This window comes from Anguilla rostrata, chromosome 16, assembly GCF_018555375.3.
Source record: "Anguilla rostrata isolate EN2019 chromosome 16, ASM1855537v3, whole genome shotgun sequence".
NCBI classification, from domain to species: Eukaryota; Metazoa; Chordata; class Actinopteri; order Anguilliformes; family Anguillidae; genus Anguilla; species Anguilla rostrata.
Genome location: NC_057948.1, coordinates 7,267,905 through 7,289,844, shown reverse-complemented (window position 1 = coordinate 7,289,844; position 21,940 = coordinate 7,267,905). Strand labels below are relative to the sequence as shown.

General features: G+C 47.0%; 1 protein-coding gene across 3 annotated transcripts in view; it reads left to right on the top strand.

The window, feature by feature from the left end:
* mpped2a (metallophosphoesterase domain containing 2a) overlaps positions 1 to 17,807 on the top strand; it is a 63,699-nt gene extending 45,892 nt beyond the window's left edge. For all 3 annotated transcript variants that reach the window (XM_064312772.1, XM_064312773.1, XM_064312774.1), the window contains exons 5-7: positions 15,220 to 15,335; positions 15,752 to 15,865; positions 16,343 to 17,807. In XM_064312772.1, the coding sequence (XP_064168842.1) occupies positions 15,220 to 15,335; positions 15,752 to 15,865; positions 16,343 to 16,461 (349 nt within the window). In that variant the 3' untranslated portion in view covers positions 16,462 to 17,807. The remainder of the gene's footprint in view (positions 1 to 15,219; positions 15,336 to 15,751; positions 15,866 to 16,342) is intronic.
* The last annotated feature ends 4,133 nt before the right edge of the window (positions 17,808 to 21,940 follow it).

Below are 21,940 nucleotides of genomic sequence, written 5' to 3'. Positions count from 1 at the left end.
TTAATTTCAAAGCTGAGTGTGCTGTTCTTTGTCTGGGTCCATGGCATGTTGCAAACGTCAAAATGTTTGGCCCTGGTCTTGTGTTGGACCCTGATGGATCTGATCTCCGATCCTGTGTTTGGTCCTGGTCTTGCGTTGGACCCTGATGGTTCTGATCCCCGGTCCTGTGTTTGGTCCTGGTCTTGCGTTGGACCCTGATGGTTCTGATCCCCGGTCCTGTGTTTGGTCCTGGTCTTGCATTGGACCCTGATGGTTCTGATCCCCGGTCCTGTGTTTGGTCCTGGTCTTGCGTTGGACCCTGATGGTTCTGATCCCCGGTCCTGTGTTTGGTCCTGGTCTTGCGTTGGACCCTGATGGTTCTGATCCCCGGTCCTGTGTTTGGTCCTGGTCTTGTGTTGGACCCTGATGGTTCTGATCTCTGTTCCTGTGTTTGGTCCTGGTCTTGTGTTGGACCCTGATGGTTCTGATCTCTGTTCCTGTGTTTGGTCCTGGTCTTGTGTTGGACCCTGATGGTTCTGATCTCTGTTCCTGTGTTTGGTCCTGGTCTTGCGTTGGAACCTGATGGTTCTGATCCCTAGTCCTGTGTCGCACGATTGTGCCAAATGCCCCAGATCACCGCAACGTTTGATCTGTTTTCCATTTTGTTTTGTTTTTTTGCTCCAACCCTGAGAACACAACGGATTTTTCATCTTCCGTTGTTTTGCATTACTGCCATCTTACAGCCTTCACCAACACGCAGCATCACAACTCACCAACGTGAGTCTCTGATCTCAATCTCATATAGGCCTATATATATACATCAACGTATAGGCCTATATTTTACTGTGCTGAAGCCTACACTACAAGAGACATTCAATAATATTTTATATTTTATGAAAGATTTTCGCTGCAAAAATGGCTTTGTCATCCAAGACACATCACATCACATTTTCTCTAATCATTTCATTTTAAAATACTTACAGTAAACTTTTTTTTTCTGACAGCTCTCAGGAGGATATCTGAAGTCTTTTCTGAAAGATTCAGTACGAACTGCTGACGTGTTTATTGCAACCATCTGCACATAATAGGCTTCGTTTTCTCAGATGCTTATTCTTTAATAGGTTTTTGTTTCCTTAGGTATGTGGGGTAAACAGATGTAGCCTAATTTTCCTGAGCACTTTTTTTTGCCTTATCTGATGGGCTTGGGATGGCGCGCTGTAACCTAAAGTAACGTAACGTGGGCTTGACTTTCTTTTGTCTGATTCGTATTGCCGTTTTTTTCCCCTTGTATTTCCGCTGATTTCCCCTTGTTTCTGGCGCCCTCTTAATAGATTCCTCCGTGTGCGTTTCGAGCGTATTGCCCTCCCGCGTTCATGCCGCCGTTACGAAACTTCGGGTTCGACGGTTCGTCCGTTTGGCAGGGCGCAGAGGGCGGCCGTCGTAGCGGCTGCAGCGTCGCGCCCTCCTCCTCCTCCTCCTCTTCCTCCTCTCTGGACATGCATTGTCCGCTCCTCAGTGGGTCGTTACTGATGCCCGGGGGCATCCGCTGCAGTAATTTCTGCTGCTGATGTTTTTTTTTGAGTCCGTGCACGATGCCTTTTCAGTTACAGAGGTGGCCCCGAAATCCGGGACCTTGCGCTGAGTGTGACAACACAAGGGGGAAAAAAGAAAAGGAAAATAAGCCTGTTTTTTTAAAAAATCCTTGCCAATGGGGGAAGTTTTTTAAACGGCTGGGCTACTAAAAGATGACCTCAAGCTTTTTTTATTTCAACTTTCAGCGTCTGGGTATAGCTAGGGCGAAAGAACCAAGAAGGGAAATCATACCGTCTAATTAAATGGTTTTTTTTAAATGGGGGGGTTGGGGTGTGGAGGGGGGTTGGTTAGTGTTTTACGTCTGACACCGCGACCGTGTCACTCCAGTGAATTCAGTTATTTCCCAGAGAAGTTAACCTGTCAGCCCCCCCCCCCCCCGCGCGCTTCCGTCTCTTTGTTCCCGCCGTATCGGGTTCGCCGCCGAGCGCTAACGGGCTGTTCGGTCGGCCAGGTAACCCTACACCCCCCCCCCCCCACCCCCCGGCTCCAGGTCAAATGGAGGGGGGGCGGGGGGATTGGGGGAGAGGCTGGCGGGGTGGAACCGTGAGGAGAGCCTTTCATTGCGGTGAGTGGGAGGGGGGGCGTTTGGGGGCCCCACCCGCACACACCCCCCTGCCAAACCTCGTGTGGCGGGGTCGGGTTTCGCCGGCCCTTCCTGCCGGATCCTGCGTTTCAAAGCCCTCCGATGCCATTTACAAATTGGGCGGCGGTGGCTCTGTTCTCAGAGAGACCCCCCCTTAACTCTCCCCCCCCCAGTCATGAGAAATGAATGAAACCCCAGTACTGGGGGGGGGGCACTTTTCTTCACCCATTGTCCCGTCTTCCCCCCCGCCTCCTTCCCACTTCCCGATTTTCAGGGCCCTACATTGTTGAACCAGATTTTTTATTTTTTTTCCAAACCCTCGACCCCCAGCCCATGGGTGATGAAGGGTGAGGAGGGGTTTGTGTTTAAGGTGGTGGTCGGGGGAGAGTGGGGGTTTACTCAGACCTATTTCTCACAGTCTTACTGTGGTGTCAGTGTTAGGGTTTGCTTCTCCTTCAGGTTCAGCGCGAACGTGTTTCTCCGCGCTCGCCGAACGGGGCGAAGGTGCCCCCCCCCTCCCCGAGGCTCGCCCGTAACCGCCGGCGACATCGCGGGAGTCAGCGGCAGGGCAGGCGGCGGTTGTTACCCCGGCGGCCGCCGCCTAGCAGCACCGCCGCAATCCGCGCAGTCCAGCTCGGTGCCTCCAGTTTAGCTGGGAAAGATTGTGTAGAGTAAGCAAATGCTATGTAACGGCTGTGTAAGTCGCTCTGGATAAGAGCGTCTGCTAAATGCCTGTAATGTAAAAGTAATGGAACGTGTTACTTTTCAGAATGGCTGTGATTTGCTGTCTGTGGGCAAACTGCGGTTGCTTTGCCCCAGTATTCGTGCTGTAAAAATTTTCCCATCCCCGTGGTGGCGTTTGCCCGTTCGGGGTACTCTCAGGACAGAAGCCCTAACTCTCCTCCCCCCACTCCCCGCCTGCACCTTGGCGCTGACTGTTATTGTGGCGAGATTAATGTGTTCGGGGGCTCGATCAGTCATCCGGCTCCAGTTATTAGAGCCGGGTCGACCCCGAGCGTGCGCCCCCGCCCCCCCTCTCTCCCCCTCCCCCCCCCTAAACTTTGCGCCGGCCGGACAAACTGCTGATCACCCAAGGCCGGCCGCCGCCGCTTGCCGCCCGTTGCCCCCGGCTCCAGGGCTGTTAATAAAGGGGACGGCGGCGGCGGCGGCGGCGGCCGTATATATACCGCGGCGTGTCAGGTGGCCTCTCCCGGGGGCCAAATAAAAGCCCCATTAACATGCTCCTCCTCATTGGCCCTGACAGCTTGATCAATTAGGGCCCTCTCTTTAGACGACCTCTGCCTCGGCCCTGACAGGGGGGTGAGGCCACAATGAATCGCCGGGCTGCTGTAATGGGCTGAACTCTCGCCTTCAAAGGCTCTCTCTCTCTCTCTCTCTCTCCCTCTCCCTGTCTCTCTCTCTCTCTCTCTCTCGCTCGCTCGCTCTCTCTCTCTCTCTCTCTCTACCCCTCTCTCTCTCTCTCTCTCTCTCTCTCTCCCTCTCCCTCCCTCTCCTTCTCTCTCTCTCCCTCTCCCTGTCTCTCTCTCTCTCCCTCTCCCTGTCTCTCTCTCCCTCTCTCTCTCTCAAATTTCAAATTCAAATTCAAATGCTTTATTGGCATGACATATTTAAAAATACATATTGCCAAAGCGTAGTGACAACAGCAATCAACTAAGTAAGAATATATAATCAAAAGGAAAAAGAAGACAAGCAGCATCAATGATAACAGCACAAATGATAGGAACATAATACTTATCTATTAACTGAATTAAACTAATTATATTATATACATGCACACATACACACACATACACATATATATATATATACATACATATACACATATACATATATATATACACACATATGTACATATATATATACGCACATACATACACACACACACACACATATACATACGCACACATATACATACAAACACATATGTATATATACACCCACACATACATATGTTTGCCGGATGCTCACCCACTGTCCCTCAGGCTGTGACAGGCAAAAACGTATCTAGCTGCGAGTGAGGCTGTCGCTCCTTCTCCTAATAGAACTCGCAGCTTTTCGTCGTTTGTTAGGGAGGGAAATTTGTTTAGGGATGTTGAATTTAGGATCTTATTAAAATATGTTTCCCTTATCTGCGAATATTTTTCACAATATAACAGGAAGTGCATCTCTGTCTCTACCTCTCCTGTCTTGCAGTGACCACATATACGTTCTTCTTTGGGTAGCCATGTTTTTTTGTGCCTTCCTTTTTCAATTGCTAAGGTGTGGTCACTGAGCCTGTACTTGGTCAGGATTTGTCTCTGCTTTGTATCTCTGACAGAGAAGAGATACTCTGCCAAATTGTATTCTCTGTTTAGGGCCAAGTAGCAATTAAGTTTATTTTGTGTTTTGGTTTCATTATTCCAGTGTTCCAGATAGGCATCTTTTGTTTGTTTAATTATTTGGTTTACTCTAATTTCTGGTCTTAAAGCAGCGCTGGTCTGAGTTTGGTCAGTGTTTGGTTTTAGTTGGTTAGTCAGTCTCATGACCAGCTGACTGAGAGGACTCTTTTTGGGTTTCAGTTCTTGGGTTTTCAGTGCTTGAAATTGCATTGTGTCTTGGGGACTTGATTTGAGGTGCATCCAAAATTTAAGTGCTCTTTTTTTAATGTTAATTATCAATGGGTATCTGCCTAATTCTGCCCTGCATGCGTTGGTGGGAGTTTTCCTTTGGATGTTTAGTATTGTTCTGCAAAATTCTGCATGCAAGGCCTCTATAGGATGCTTGTCCCACCTAGTGTAGTTGTGATAACTGAGTGGACCCCATACTTCACTTCCATATAAGGCAATTGGTTGGATTACACTGTCAAAGATTTTAAGCCAGATTCTAATTGGTATGTCTATTTTGTGAAATTTTCTTCTAATTGCATGAAAGGCTCTGCAGGCTTTTTCTTTTAGTGTATTCACTGCCAGACCAAAGTTTCCTGAGGCACTTATTTTGAGCCCCAGGTAATCATAGAACAGGGAGTGCTCTAGTGCGGTGTTTCCTAGAGTGAACACATGTCTGGTTTCCTGAGATCTGGGTTTCTTTTGGAATATCATTATTTTAGATTTTTTAAAGTTTACTGTCAGTGCCCAGTTCTGAGAGTATTGCACCAGTAAATCCAAATGTTGCTGTAGCCCTTGTTCTGTGGGTGACAGCAACACCAGGTCATCCGCATAGAGTAGAAATTTAACTTCCTTGTTGTTTAGGGTTAAGCCAGGGTAGCAGATTGTTCCAACAGCACTGCTAACTCCTTAATATAGATATTAAAGAGCGTTGGTGACAAGCTGCATCCCTGGAAAACACCTCGTCCTTGAGTGAAGAAATCTGTTCTTTTATTCCCAATTTTTACTCCACATTTGTTATTGACATAAATAGATTTTATGATGTCATAAACTTTACCCCCTACACCACTTTGGAGAATTTTATAATATAGTCCTTCTTGCCAAATAGAATCAAAAGCCTTTTTAAAATCTATAAAGCATGCAAAAATTTTACCTTTGCTTTTTTTGGTGTACATGTTGATTAATTAGGGTGTGTAGGGTGTAAACATGATCAGTTGTGCGATGTTTTGGTAGAAAGCCAATCTGTCCTTTGCTCAAGACATTGTGTTTCATAAGGAAGGCTAGCATTCTGGCATTGATAATGCTGCAGAAAATCTTCCCCAGATTGCTGCTCACACAGATGCCTCGGTAGTTATTAGGGTCAAATTTGTCTCCACTCTTGTAAATTGGGGAAATAAGCCCCTGATTCCAGATTTCAGGAAAGCAGCAATCTCTCTCTCTCTCTCTCTCTCGCTGTCTCGCTCTCTCTCTCCCTATTTTTCTCTCTCGCTCTCCCTCTCTCTCGCTCGCTCTCGCTCTCTCTCATATGTTGTGGAGAAGCTCTTGGGTAATTTGAAACAGAGCAGGTGCATTTTGCGTGTGTCTGTGTGTGTTCGTCTGTCTGTGTGTGTGTATGCGTGTGTGTGTGCATGTCTGTGTGTTTGTGTGTGTGTGTGCGTGCATGTGTGCGCGTGTGTGTGTGTGTGGTGGACAGTGAAGCCAGGACACCCCTATGCCGTGCTACAGTTTTAGCTGGTGTTAGGAAGGTGCTCTGTTTCTTTGTGTGTCAGATTTTTTGCTGCTTTAATAAAGTTGTCACACTCAAAACCGCAGCTAATTACACAGACAGGAGGCTGGCGAAGAGAGGACAAATCAATTTGCAGTGCAGCCATAGAGTGGTCGTCATGACAGCGCGTCTTCTGTGAATTTGACGCAGGATTTCAAATATCCTCCTAGACCCGGCAGAAAAGAAACGTTTTGAGAGTCCTGGATGACAAAAATATTTTGCAGTGAAAACATTTCAAAAATATTATTAACATTTTTATCGAGTGTCCCTTGTAGTTTAGGTCTCAGTATAGTACCGTCGATGCTTAATGCGTGCTTAGTGTTGCAAGCGGAGAATTCCGGAATTCCAATCCCGAGGGCTGGAATTTTCCTGGATTTCCGCGCATCCGATTCACATTAACCCCATTCTGCTTTTCGCGTGGAACGGGATGGGCGAAATTACACACATTTCATTGCTGTGGGTCATATATATACTCACATACACACGCAACATTCTTTAATTCTAATAAAACTTCTCACGGAAATTATTTTTCTTAGTTTTTTTTCCCCGTTTTTTTAAGAAAAGTAGCCTAATTATCGCTATTCCCCAAAAAATAGGTGTCCGAAATATTTTTTTGTCCCAAGATTTTTGTAAACAAATTAAATCTGCAATGCATCCTGCTTTCATATTTTTTTTTCCTAAAGAACTGTACTGTACTTAATCCCGGGTGTATGAGGTGATGAATGCTGACTGTTTGTGGCCTCCAATGGCTAACGTGTGGGGTGTGTAAATACTTAAAAACGGAAAATCCCCTTAGTTTGGGGCTTTATTGTGTGGACATGTGAAGTTGTTTATGAAATCTGTCTGTTGAAATGGGGTCAGAATGTACAGAATTTAATGTTTTTAAGGGCTGAGTGTCTGTGGCTATTGTGGTTATTTCTGTGGGGAACCCTGAAAAGTGCCAAACTCTCGGTGCTGTATAGGTATGGGGCATGCCCCCGCCAAGGCGTAACTTGGCGGGATGGCATACCTGCCATCCCAATTATGCATCAGGAAATGGGTTCAACAGAATAAACTAAAGCGTAGCGTATCACTCACTACTTCCAGGAAAATAATAAAGGGTTTGAAACCTCTGGCGTGGCAGCGCAAGCGCTCGTTAGCGACGATTAGCCTAAATAGGAGGCACAGCGTTTTGTAACGCTAATTTGAGCTGAGCGATCGAGCTCGGCGGGAGAGAGAGGTCCTCTGCCCTCGCACTGCTGTGTGTCAGACCTCTGCAGGAGGTGAGCGGGGCTCAGCCTCCCCGCGGTGTGCGGTAAAATGGGCTCGCCGTGCTGGGTAGCCTTTGGGGCGCTCAGCGTAGACGTGCGCTTTGGCACGTAGCGAAACGGATCTGCGTCCTCTAACCCAACCGAAAGCAATAAACGTGGGGGGAGAGGGGCAGTGATAAATTTGGCTCCTAGACCCCTACGCACCCCGCTTCATATTTCATATTTCAGCCACACGCACTGCCGTAACTTTGGATCTGTACTTTGTTCTAACTTTGGTGTGCAGTGACTCTCGATTATAGTAACTCTGGATTGCAGTTACTCTGTGATATGTAGGCTAGTAGGTTTGTAGTAACTGTGGTATGTGGTAACTGGTTTGTAGTATTACATTACATTACATTACAGGCATTTAGCAGACGCTCTTATCCAGAGCGACTTACACAACTTTTTACATAGCACTTTACATTGTATCCATTTCTACAGCTGGATATATACTGAAGCAATGCAGGTTAAGTACCTTGCTCAAGGGTACAACGGCAGTGTCCTTACCCGGGAATCGAACCTGCTACCTTTCGGTTACAAGCGCAGTTCCTTACCCACTGTGCCACACTCCGTCCTAGTAACAGCATTGTAGTAACTCTGCGGTATGTAGTAGATGGTTTGTAGTAGCCTAACTCTGTGGTGTGTAGTAGCTGGTTTGTAGTTACTCTGTGGTGTGTAGTAACTGATTTGTAGGAACTCTGTGGTATGTAGTAACTGGTTTGTAGGAACTCTGTGGTATGTAGTAACTGGTTTGTAGGAACTCTGTGGTGTGTAGTAACTGGTTTGTAGGAACTCTGTGGTGTGTAGTAACTGGTTTGTTGGAACTCTGTGGTGTGTAACTGGTTTGTAGGAACTGTGTGGTGTGTAACTGGTTTGTAGGAACTCTGGACAGCAGCAAAACTAATGCAACATAATGAATGAATGCAGTGGATATTTTGAAGGAGCATTACCAAGCTGCCCATTGTTATTGAAATATTTACATTTTGTATTAAAGGTTAAAGAGATTGGGTTTTTCTTTCTTTACAGCATTTCAATATTTTATTCATTTTTCAACTGCCATTTACATTCACAGTTCATATTACTTCTCCAAGGTCAGCAAAGTCATTTCATAATTTTGTGACCCTGTAACCAAAACCCTGCCTATTTTAGCCTTACCTTTTAAAATGATGATCATTTGGAGTGGACAATGTGACCTTTTGCTTTGCATGTCGGTAGACTTGCTGGAATTTTAGGAATAATAATAGTCAGAACGTATTCAGTACCTCGTAGCTTTTTCTATTTAACGATGTTTTGTGTTTTATTGAATATTTCTTGAAAAAAGGGTCGGAATATATGGTATGTCGTGTCCCAAGGTCCTGTTTTTAAAGAAACTCCTTTATGTGTGTGTCTGTGTGTGTGTGTGTGTGTGTCTTTCTTTCTTTTTGTAGTTTTTCAAATTCAGTCTGTTCCGCCAACCTTTTGAGCCTGGACAAATGTGGGTAAGGGAGGGTTCTGCCTCTGGAAAACAGATGGAACATTTTTTTTGGTTTCACTGAAAAGAAGACCATGAAAAGATTTATTCTGCATGAAATTCCAAAGAGCAATCAAGTCCTGGCTCTACTTTGAGGTGTCTAATCCATTTTCGCATTTGGATCTCGGACAATGAGACATTATTTCCTTTTTTGGGGGGGGGGGGCGGGTTTCATAAATGAAACACTGGGTGTCGTCCAGTTTCAGGGACCCAAGGCAGGTAGTCTCCTCCAGCTGTGACAGAGCTGCCATTGGTGTCGTTTAAAGTTGTATGTTGCCGTAGCAACAGCGGTGGGCCCCGAGTCGCTAGGCCTCTTGCCTTCATCAACTCTCTTGTGCCGATTGCTCTTATATACCCTAACTGGAGCGTCACCACAGGCGTGCAAGCTAATTAGAGATAAAAAATACCCAATCAGAGCCTCCCTTGTCCCTTTGTCTTTTTTCCGCCACGTGTTAAGTATTCGTTAATCACCTACCTGCAAATAGCCGTTGATTGGTAGTCGCTCGCTAATTAGCCTGAACACCTGTAGTGGCGCAGCGGGTATTTAAGATGGCCGAAATTACGACACATTCCCAGCGCGCCGAGCACTGTAGCCTTTCAGTTTCGCCGTACTTAAGATTTTACAACCGCGCGCTTTCTGAGTACGCGTCAGAATTCAAAACGGCAGCGCGTCACCACGGAGAGAGTTTAGGTTCGACTGAAATCGCATTTTCGTCGACGACATCGACTACGCTGGAACGGAAAAGTGTAATAACACGAGGGGCCAGTGGTGGTGCTGTTTCACATTTACTACATCACTGCGCCAGGTTTTTAATCGTTCAGACTACAGGAGGGATCATCAACTGTGGCCCTCGAATCCAAATCCAGCCCTGGTTTTCTTTTCTCCCGGGTAATTTGTGCTACTGATTGGCCAGACTGTCTTCACACCTGACTCCCAGGCAAAGGGAGGGTGGAAAACCAGCAGTTCTCGGCCCTCGAGGACCGTGAGTTGCTGATCCCTGGACTACAGGGTGCTGGTTTTATGACCGTGGGCTTTAGTGATGAAAACCATGGACAGTGAAGTCGGCCAAGGGAGAGTGTGAAAGCTTCAGAGCTAACGATATAAACAGTTCGCAAAGGAATAAGAGCAGAGCCTCTCGTTTAGAGGCGGCAGTTTAGCACAGTGGGTAAGGAACTGTGCATGTAACCGAAAGGTCATAGGTTCGATTCCTGGGTAGGACACTGCCGTTGTGCCCTTGAGCAAGGCGCTTAACCTGCATTGCTTCAGTATATATCCAGCTGTAGAAATGGATGCAATGTAAAATGCTATGTAAAAAAAGGTTGTGTAAGTCGCTCTGGATAAGAGCGTCTGCTAAATGCCTGTAATGTAATTTAAGACATTAGCGAATATTCGATTCAATTTTATTCGTATGACGCTTTTTACAGAGAACTGTCGCAAAGACGCTTAACAGAGCAGCGAGGCAATGTTGAGACTCAAACTAATGGGCCTTCGTGCGCCCCGTGGCCCTAGCGTTTGTTTTACGGTTCACGTATCCTTTTTCCACCCTTGCGCTAATATAAATGCTAATAAACACATGCCGCACAGTAGACGGTTGAAGAACGAACGTTGGTGTGTTTTTGTGAGCCGGAGACGAAAGTGCTTCAGTTCAGGTTAAACTGCGGTGCTGAAGATTCGAAGGGCATCCAGCACACACACCAAAGGCTGTGAGCGCAGCAAGATTTCAGATCCTTTTAAAATAAATAACGCTGTTGGAACTGGAGAGAGAAGAGAAGGGTTCAGCAAAACTGATTTATACAAATACAGCGTGGAACTGTGGAGGAATATCGACACAATACAGTATCACCTCAGGCTGGCAGTGGGCTTATTTTCGGTCTTGGACCTCATGGATGAGGAGTTGAAGGTGTGCTGTTACAGTGTAATGGGGAGATGGGGAGGAGGTGTGCTGTTACAGTGTATTGGGGAGATGGGGAGGAGGTGTGCTGTTACAGTGTAATGGAGAGATGAGGAGGTGTGCTGTTACGTTATGAATGAGATGTACTGTTACAGTGTAATGGGGATGGAGGTGTGCTGTTACGTGTAATGGAGAGATGGGAGGATGTGTAAGGGAGTGCTGTTACTAAGTGTAATGGGGAGATGGAGGTGTTAGGAATGAGTGGTGTGTTACGTGTAATGGAGAGATGAGGAGGTGTGTGTTACAGTGTATGGAAGATGGGGAGGCTTTAGTGTAGGAGAGATGGATGTGCTGTTACAGTGTAATGGGGAGATGAGGAGGTGTGCTGTTACAGTGTAATGGAGAGATGAGGAGGTGTGCTGTTACAGTGTAATGGAGAGATGAGGAGGTGTGCTGTTACAGTGTAATGGAGAGATGGGGAGGTGTACTGTTACAGTGTAATGGAGAGATGGGGAGGTGTGCTGTTACTGTGTAATGGAGAGATGGAGAGAAGGTGTCCCGTTACAATGTAAAGAGAGATAAGGTAGCCTATACTGTGACAGTGTGATGGCATCTCATTCGGCTCCCTCTAAGCACAGAGTTTACCTTCATGTGAAGGTTTGCTCGCGTCCAGCATCTACCGTGTCCCCTTCTCTGAACCAGCTTAACCTCAGAGCACCCAAAGCACCGCAGTCCACAGCCGACTGCTTTCATTGGCTGCTGCTGCAGTTAGTCCCTAGTTTGATTGATTGGGTGTCTTTCTCTCTCTCCACAAAAATTTCAATAACAGGAAGGCAGTAAACTGCACACTGTGGTGCTTTTTTTTTTTATTGTGGTTCTGTTTCAAGTCCTAAAGTAGGTCATTAAACTCAAGCTGGGATCCTTTCACAGTTCCTTGTGAGATCCTGATAAAGGGCACGGCCGAACAGAATAGGGTTAGTCACGAACGTGACTTTTCTTGCTAAAAACAAAACGTCTTTTTGCCTTAAAAATTTTTTTTTTTTTTTCCGAATCTCATGAAGACGGAGAGACAAAAGGAAGTGTCTCATAATGTGTCGCTGTTTCGGGAACCTCCAGGTAGAGGTATCTGTCCATCTCTCCCTGGCTCCTTGCCAATTAGACCAACCTACTAAAGCGAGCCAAAAGTCCCCCCCCCACCCCCACCAACCGAACCTTGCAATCACTCCAGTTTTTTCCTCTCCGAAAGACGTTTTGCTGTTGGGGGGAAAACGGCCTTAAAGACGCATGGCCTATAATGATTCTAGTGGGCTTAATTGAATATTGACATTCTGTATGTGAGGGTAAATGGGTTCGGTCCGATAACAAAAACCCTTGCGCAACTGTGGAAGTAGCCCGTTCCTGGCTGCCGCTGGAGAATCATTAAGATCCCTCTCTTCCAGGAAGCGAGCAGGCTTACTCGACACTTTCCACTTAATCCCATTTACTTGGCAGTCGCCCTTTTAATTGGACAGTTAACGGAGATCGCTACCGCCGAATCCAGCCGCAGAAACGGGTCCCAAACTTTGTACAAAAGGGGTTGAAGAGCAGCACAGTACCTGACCCGGCTTTAGGAATTCTCCTCTGGGGCACAGTACAGTATAATTTAGACCCACACAGGAAACAACTTTGAAATTTTTTCTTCGAGTTATTTTTCTTCCTTTGGGTTTGCAAATAGTCGAATACGGTCACTGGATCCGGTCGGCTGAAATACTGTTTTTGTGCTTATGCCGTGTTGAGTATCTGCATGAATGCGACTTTTGTAATTTTAGGTAACCCTGTTCGCAGTTAATGTCAGTTTAACATATGGTATTATATTTTTTTCAGTTGGTGTTCTTCCGTTGTGTTGTTTAAAAATCCTTCAGGTCCAGAGAACAGCGTTGGTTCCCTGACGACCGCGTAACTCTCTGTTTTGTATACTTTTCCGGTTTGGTATACATGTTGAATGCTAGGCGTCTGCAAATTGTATGCAATTTTAGTGTTAGCGTCAGGAAACAGCCATGAACGAATACAGATAAGAAAAAAAGGACGAACGGCGAAACGTTCTTGGAAACGTTCTCGCGTACGGTTTTACGATCAAACGCGCATCGTACGCACGTTCGGTGAACGAGGCCCACCGTTTCCTTTCTCGGGCGTCAGCTCTCATAAATCTTCACCGGGCTTCGCGAGCACGCTCGCGGGAAAGGGTGCCTTTCACACAGCCGCCTCCACAATGGAGGCATTGTGGGAAACGGATGGATTTCTCGCTTCGTATTTTTACTGGATTCGGAGAGAGCGGCTCTCGAAGGTTTTCTACCGGAGTACGAATCCGTCTGATTTATTACACAGGACCTCATGACTTATTTAGCCAGCTTCATTTATTTCCGCGCGCACCGCGCTCTCTGGAATTCATGGGTATTTATATCAGCCACGGGAAGAAGGAAAAAAAAAAACCGAGCGGTATTAATAACATTTAAAGGAATAAATTGCTTAGGAATAAATTGGTTTGGCGTACATGTTTGCTTTGGAAAAGGTCGTTCTTTCCGAGGGTGTTATTCATCGGATCATTTTCTCCTGCCCTGTTTGTTGCGTTTCCTCAATCTCTCGCGCGGACCGCTTTGTTTTCCTCAGCCCCCCAGAACTCGCCTCCGCCTCGCGCTCGATAGTCATTGGCCGCCGTTGCCGTGGCGATCCCTCACCGTAACGAACCCCTATTGATGTTCCTGGGCTTGATTTCCCCCCGGTCGAACTTCGGCTAAATGACTCCAAACGGCCCCGAAGCCTCGTCCGCACCGCGCCCCGCCCACCGGAGCAAAACCGGCGGGTCCAAGGTGTTTATCGCCGCGCTGTTGCCGGACGGCTCGCACAGACTCACTCACTCACTCAGTCACTCACACACTCACACACTCAGTTACTCACACACCCAGTCAGTCACTCACTCACTCACTCAGTCACTCACACACTCAGTTACTCACACACCCAGTCAGTCACTCACTCACTCACTCAGTCACTCACACCACACACTCCACACACTCAGTCACCATCACACCACACCAGCAAATTCACGTCACTCACCACTCATCAGTACTCACACACCCATCATCACTCACTCACACACCCAGTCAGTCACTCACTCACTCACACACTCAGTCACTCACTCACACACTCAGTCACTCACTCACTCAGTCACTCACACACTCAGTCACTCACTCATCACCCTAGTCACTCACTCCCACTCAGTCCTCACCACACACTCAGTCACTCACTCAGCACCACTCACCACTCCCACTCAGTCACTCACCTCACTCCATCTCACCTCAGTCACTCACTCACTCTGTCACTCAACCCATCTCATCATCACTCACACTCAGTTACTCACCCACCAGTCATTCACTCACTCACTCACACACCCACACACTCATCACCACTCCTCACCACACCAGTCAGTCTCACTCACCTCCTCAGTCACTCACTCACACATCAGTTCCCCCACTACCCACACTCACTCACTCACCACCACTCATCACCACTCACACACACCCCACTCATCCTCAGTCATCACACATCATCCCACTCACTCACTCACCCAATCGCTCACCACCACCACCACTCATCCATCAGCATTTGCAGCCAGCTGTACCGCAGGACCCTAGCATGTGAAGCATTGCGGTGTCACGCGTGTCCTTGGTGTCCATTTGCTCAGACCCATCCTCTCGTCTCGTCCTGCTGCCTAGCTTCAGTCTCTCATTTCTCATTTGTTTATCATCAATTTGTTATTTATGAATTCTGCCTTTACTGGGGGGAGGGGGAGGGGCTAATACTGCGGCGCACTGGTTGGTCGGTCGACCGTAAAGCGCGCTCTGTCACGGGCAGCCGGCATCTCCGCGCGCGGTTAGCTGCGTCTCGTCTTCGCCTCGCGGGGAAGGCCGTCTTCCATTTTAGGAGATAACGACACAAAAAAAAAGATGGCGCGTCAAGGGGATGGTGTGTCAATTTAGCAACCTTGTAGTGATTTAACAGGTTGTAGGTTCAATTCCCAGATACGCCACTGCTGTTTTACCCTTGAGCGGGTACTTAGCATGCAGTGTATATGCAGCTGTATAAATGGGCACAGTGTAGTGCATCCCCCTCCGACTGTCTGCCTGTTTGTTTGTTTGTTTGTTTGTTTGTTTGTTTTTTGTTAACGGGCTGTTATGTCTGCTTCCTCAGGACGCCCTGGTTCAACGGGTGGGGCTTCAACCTGCCCCGAGGCCAGTCTCTCCTGGACAAGTGGAACCAGGTACCCGAGGGCATCGACATCCTGCTGACCCACGGGCCCCCGCTCGGTAATCACTGACCGGAGTCGCCTCCCCCAACCTACCCCCCACCCCACCCCTCCCCACCCCCCCCAACTGCTCTAATTACATGAATATTTCAAACTGCCCAGAAGCTGGTTTGTTTGAGGCCAGCCGAACGAGGTGCTGCTGTACTGTGTTTGGCGAGTTTGTTAGCTTAGCGTCCGTTAGCTTGGATTTGTGCTCGGGGCTCTCCGCCACTGTTTTTTAATGGGATTTCTGCTGTGGGCTAGGAAGGCACAGCCACGGCAGCGGTGGCCTGATTACACAGGCAGTCGATTAGCCCGCCGCGACGGTTCGCAGAGCTATCGACTCTGGCCCAGAGAGGGGGAGCGAGGGGGGGGGAGAGAGATTTTGAGCACGGAGTGTGATGGCGTGCGGGGCGGGCGGTGTGTGTGTCTCCGCAGGTTTTCGGGACTGGGTCCCGAAGGAGCTGCAGCGGGTGGGGTGCGTGGAGCTGCTGAACACCGTGCAGAGGAGGGTCCGGCCCAAACTCCACGCCTTCGGGGGGATTCACGAAGGTGAGCGTGCGCAAACTTTCAGCCTGTTTTCAGCTTTCAGCCCATTTCAGCCCCTTTCAGCCCGTTACAGTATCGGTACAACACTCATTACATTACATTCATTTGGCAGACGCTTTTATCCAAAGCGACGTACAAAAAAGTGCATTTCATGGTCGTAGACAACTGCTGAACACGGGTTCAGTAAGGTACAATACTATTTGTACAGCTATTCAGCGAGAACAATGAACACTATTCGGGTCTAACATCTGCAAAGCCAACTTGGCAGAACAATAAGCTACAGTATTAGGACAAATACAAATTACCAAGAAGTGCAGGGATGGGGTAACATGTAACAAGTGACAGGAAAAAAAGGGTTTTTTTTAATTTTTTATACAGCGTGGTGGTGGTTAGTCTATATCACTCATATCAGATGTCAGAGTGTGAGTTTTGGTCCTTCGGCCTGACTTCCCGACCGCGACGGCGTCCCGTCTCTTGCAGGGTACGGCATCATGACGGACGGGTACACGACGTACATCAACGCCTCCACCTGCACCGTCAGCTTCCAGCCCACCAACCCCCCGATCATCTTCGACCTGCCCAACCCCCAGGGCTCCTGAGGCGGCGGGGCGCGCGGCACCGTCAGACCACCCCCCCCCCCCTTTTTCTAAAACCGCTCGCCGGAGTCTACTACATGTTCCTTTTCAGAAAGTGTCTGTCTTTTGTAAACTCGCTGGTACAAAAAAAACATACAGGAAGGAGAGGAGCCAAAATGGAGACCCGACCGGAGAAGCAGGGGGGGGGGAAGAGAGGCCGTGTCATCGAAAACGAGTTTGTTCTGTAAGATAACAGATTTTTTTGTGAATTTGTATAATTTCCTTATATATTTTTTTTTTTGTTTGAAGTCGCTGGATACGTTGCTGTTAAATGCCATTTGTTATTTTGTACTTTTGTTTTATTGTTTTTTTTTTTTTTTTTTTTTTTTTTGGAGGACAATTAAGCTTTCTTTTGGCCGACCGGGAAACTGCCTCGCGTGAGCTTTGTGTGTGTGTGCAGAACGATGGCAGGCAGGCCCTCGTTTTCCAGTCGAGTTCAGGGAATAAGCCGGTGTGAAATTCTACTTGGACCTCACTCCCGATAATTTGCAGGGTGTCACAAGCAGAGGTGTAGAAATCCAGGTTCAGAAAGTAAAAGTCCTCCCCAGTATTTTGTTCCAATCACCAGGATTTGGTAGTTAGCACTGTTTGTTTGCCAGGAGGCGGAGCTAATCAGTGAATTCCGCTGGATGAGTTTAACTGGTGGAGGAAACACGTGGCAGGACTTTTACTTTCTGACCCCTGGACTTTCCACCTCTGGTCACAAGAGTGTAGTATTTATGTGCTTTTTTTGTGTGTTATCTTTTGCGAAAATATTGCAAAAAATAATTCTGTTTTTGAATGTTTTTGGTTTGGCACACATATAGAGGTGTACATCACATTTCTGGAGTTATGACCCTAAGCCATATATTATCTTGCCTTACGTGAGTTGAAAATTTGCCCTATTTTTGCAAAGTGAAAACTAGCATTTTTCCCTGCACGTCTGCCTAAACGAGGCTTAGTTGTCCTTTAAATCGTAAATATTATTGTATTTGTGTTTTGTTTTTTTTTCTAATTTTGCACTGTGTGTAAATGCAATCTTGCTAGCACAAAAAATGTTGCCAGTAGCCGCTTCAACTTTGCTCTTGTAAATTGCTTTCGGACTTAGTTTTTTTGTTTACGGAAGTTTAGAACTGCTTTTTCTTTCTTTCAATTTATTGTGCTATATATTTAGCTGCCTTTATATGCAAATAAAATTGCAAGATTTTTACTTAAATAACTGTCTGTTTTTAAAAAAAATGCTTTATGTCTCTCCATTGTCATTCAGCTGATGATGGCATTCGCTGCATAAATTTTATAAGCATTAAATTTAGCAGTGGCACTAGATTGAATTTGTGTCCAGTTGTCGTTTGAACATACTCTCAGATACTGATTTCACTATTGATTTCCCTTACACTTGAATTGGCCTTAGTACACCCTTTTTGTGTTATTTAAAATTGATTAAGTTTTACACTGGTTTTATATATGCAGTATTTTTTCCAAATGTGAAGCTCCAATTCATTATGAATCCACAACATATGAGTGATAATGTGTTCTAGTCTGTATATTCTATTTTATATTCTTTGTGGGGAAAATCAACCCACGGGTGTGAATTACCGGATGTTACAGTTACATTTCCTTCCTTGCTACCTATATTGACTCGCATCAAATTCAAAAACTTGGTGCTAAATTATTGGGCAGCTACAGGGACCGCTCTGCCACATCATCAGTCGCTACATATCTACCAGACCTCCGTTTTGCTACCTCTGGGCATCTAGCACCTTTCCCCTGCATTTCGAAACTTCTAGGTCACATCTCCTGTCTGGTCTGGCCCCCTGGTGGTGGAATGAGCTTCCCACTGCAGTCAGAACAGCAGAAACCCTGCCCATCTTCCCACTGCAGTCAGAACAGCAGAAACCATGCCAAACTTCCCACTGCAGTCAGAACAGCAGAAACCCTGCCCATCTTCCCACTGCAGTCAGAACAGCAGAAACCCTGCCCATCTTCCCACTGCAGTCAGAACAGCAGAAACCCTGCCCATCTTCCACTGCAGTCAGAACAGCAGAAACCCTGCCCATCTTCCACTGCAGTCAGAACAGCAGAAACCCTGCCCATCTTCCCACTGCAGTCAGAACAGCAGAAACCCTGCCCATCTTCCACTGCAGTCAGAACAGCAGAAACCCTGCCCATCTTCCCACTGCAGTCAGAACAGCAGAAACCCTGCCCATCTTCCCACTGCAGTCAGAACAGCAGAAACCCTGCCCATCTTCCCACTGCAGTCAGAACAGCAGAAACTCTGCCCATCTTATGACCTTAATGACACGCCTCTTCTGATTGCACCGATGTTCCCCTGACCCCCTATAGATAACCTTTTTCTCTTTCTTCGGATTTTCCTTTGGATGATGTTATACTTATAGCTGTGTAAAGAGGTCCTGTACATTTTTGTATTCTGAGCCTAGCACTAATGTTCTCCACTACTGTTCATCGCTCCGGATAAGAGCTTCTGCCAAGTGACTGTAATGTACTGTAATGCCTTTCATTCTGAAGGGTGTTAAGGCCTATATCAGTGATTGGTTTAATCGGTCGACGCTGTTCATTTACCAGGTGAATTATCAATAACAAAGACCACCAGCAGACCCTGCAGCTCTCCAGGCCCAGGGTTGTAGACCCCTGGTCTATATACTGGACAACAGTATGTGGATCTCACTCCCAGTATTATTATTAATAATAATAATCACTCTATTTATATAGCACTTTTCATACAGTGGTTTGCAGCCCAAAGTGCTTCACAGAAAAGCATTTGCAATTAAAAGAAATGGAAAACAGAAAAAATAGGGCAATGGTAAATATATACAATAAAAACAACGCAATTATACAAGGCATTGTAAATAAAATAGGAGAATAATAAGATGCATATAAAAACAATAAAAAAATACATTTAAATACATAAAAATCCAACATAAAACCGATAATAAAACAAATGTACTAACTAAAAGCCATCCTAAATAGGTGTGTTTTCAGCTGTGTTTTAAAACTGTCAACTGACGGTGCAAATCTGATCTGATCTGATGTTCTGGAAGAGTGTTCCACATCTTTGGGGCATAAAAACAAAAGGCTAACTCTCCACTCCGTTTATGTTTTGCCTTTGGAATCTTGAGCAGACCAGCTCTATTGGACCTTAAGGCTCGATTTGGGACATATTTAGATAAGTGTTCGCTGATATATTTAGGTGCAAAGCCATTTAGTGCTTTAAAAAACAAGTAAAAGACCTTTAAAATCAACTCTAAAAGCCACAGGTAGCCGGTGTAAGGTAGCAAGGACAGGGGAAATTTGAGCTCTCATTTTTGTCCTGGTCTTGTATTCTTGCATTAGTATTAGATTAGAGTTCCACACCTCAATGTATGTAATAGCTATTGCATGCAGTTCAGCTTTCTTTCACCATCAGCACGCTGGTCTGAGAATTATGTGCCAATTAGAAACGCTTCTCCTGTTAGCTGCCATGGGTGTTGGCAAATGATTAGCATATATTGCCCTGCTGGGTAGTTTTCTAGAGTTTAATTTGTGGTATAATTTGTTAGCTAGCCAGTGCACCTGTGTGTATCCAAAAAACTCATTAAGCAAAATTGCATTTTAAGTCAAACTCCGGGAACTGGTTCACTGCAAGCAAATATGAATCCGTCCAAGAAAAAAAAAATAAGAAAGCCGAAACTGTCTGAAGAGCCAGTGCCCCTCCCCCACAGCCTGCACATCAAAGAGTCCAAACCAATTAGCTTTCCCGAGGAGAGCAGGGGTACGTCCCCAGCCCTGCTACGGTCTCTGGTCTCGTTATCATAATCCATCTTAATCATACCAGCTCGACCCTGTGTGGAAACCCGCATTCGCTCGGCTGTGTTCGCTTTGTGCACGTGGGCGTGGGTGTCTGTGCGTCCTCTCAGATTTCCCGCCTTTTTTAAGCGTTCCGCGGTTCCTCTCTACCGAGTCAGGCTAAAGCCTGTCGATCGATGTGTCCCTACAGCAGCCGTTACATTACATTACAGGCATTTGGCAGACGCTCTTATCCAGAGCGACGTACAACAAAGTGTATAACCATAACCAGGAACAAGTATGACGAAAACCCTAGAGAGAAGTACCGGTCCAAGTACAGGGAACAACCGCATAGTTCAACTTGGACCCTGAAGGTTAAACTGATTAACACTAACACAACGAGAACGGCAACAACGCAATCTATGGAAAGAATAAAAGCAGTAGTTAAGACAGTTAATGCACCTAAGTCACCTACGAAACAGCTGCCTAGTTACAACCCTAAGCTTACAGCAGCCGCGTCAGTGCGTCAAGTTTACCTTAAAAAAAGACTCCGGTACACCGTGTTAATATGCTAATGCGGGATCAGGTGATCAACCGCATGAGAAATTAAGTGACTCAGGACTGGCTGCAACTTTTTAGCCACACCCCCCCCAAGCCTTTTTTAATCTCCGGGATTCCCTCGTGCGCCAAAAACTCCACAGCTGTCATTCCAGCCCATCAGCTGGAGGTCCGCCTCTCTCCGGCGCTGCTGCCACTGGCCCTGGAGGGGGCGCTGTCCCTGGAGCTGGAAGCTATGCAGGCACTACATAGGAGCTACTCGGGCACTACTAAGAAGCAATGCCAGGGCTACGTAGAGGCTACTCAGGTACTACGTAGGACAGGGATCAGCAATTCGAGGGCCGAGAACTGCTTGTTTTCCACCCTCCCTTTGCCTGGCAGTCAGGTGGGAAGACAGTCTGGCCAATCAGTCGCACTAATTACCCGGGAGAAAAGAAAACCAGGGCTGGATTTGTATTCGAGGGCCAGAGTTGATGATCCCTGACATAGGAGGTATGAAGGCACTACATATGAGCTACGTAGGGAGTAAGCAGGTGCAACAAACAATTCTTCCCTCCAAAAAGCAAAACCAAATGAACATCCTCGGAGGAGGAGACGCGTTGGCGACGAGGTTCCTTCCTCCGGGTTTGAGTTCACCGGCAACGACATCATCACGGCGTGACAATCTCTCGGTGGCGGTCTGCGGGAACCGAGAGGAACGGCCCGGTCGTACCGATGAAGCTCCGCGAGCTCCCCCCCTCTCTCTCTCTTTTCTCCGATGCCCCGCTACGCGTTCCTGGGGCCCAGCTGTCTCTGTGTTCAGCCGGAGCCTTTATTGCTGGGCCAGATTGCACAGTCTATTAATTATCCCGGCTCCGACAGCGGCAGGAATTAATAGGTGCGCTTGACAGGGATGGCTATTACCCTATGTTGTCCTGACAGCCGCTATTGATATTGGAAATTTGTCAACTTAGCCTTGGCGGGGAACTTGATGGATGTCGCACGGGGCGCGGCGAACGAAGGCCGGCGGCCCTGACCCCCCCCCGAGGGTCCCCGCGCCGCGCGGAGGGGCCGGGGCGCCCCGTAAATCACCGCGGCGACCGTTCCCCCCCGGCTGCGCGGGACGGGAGCGAATTGGCGGGTG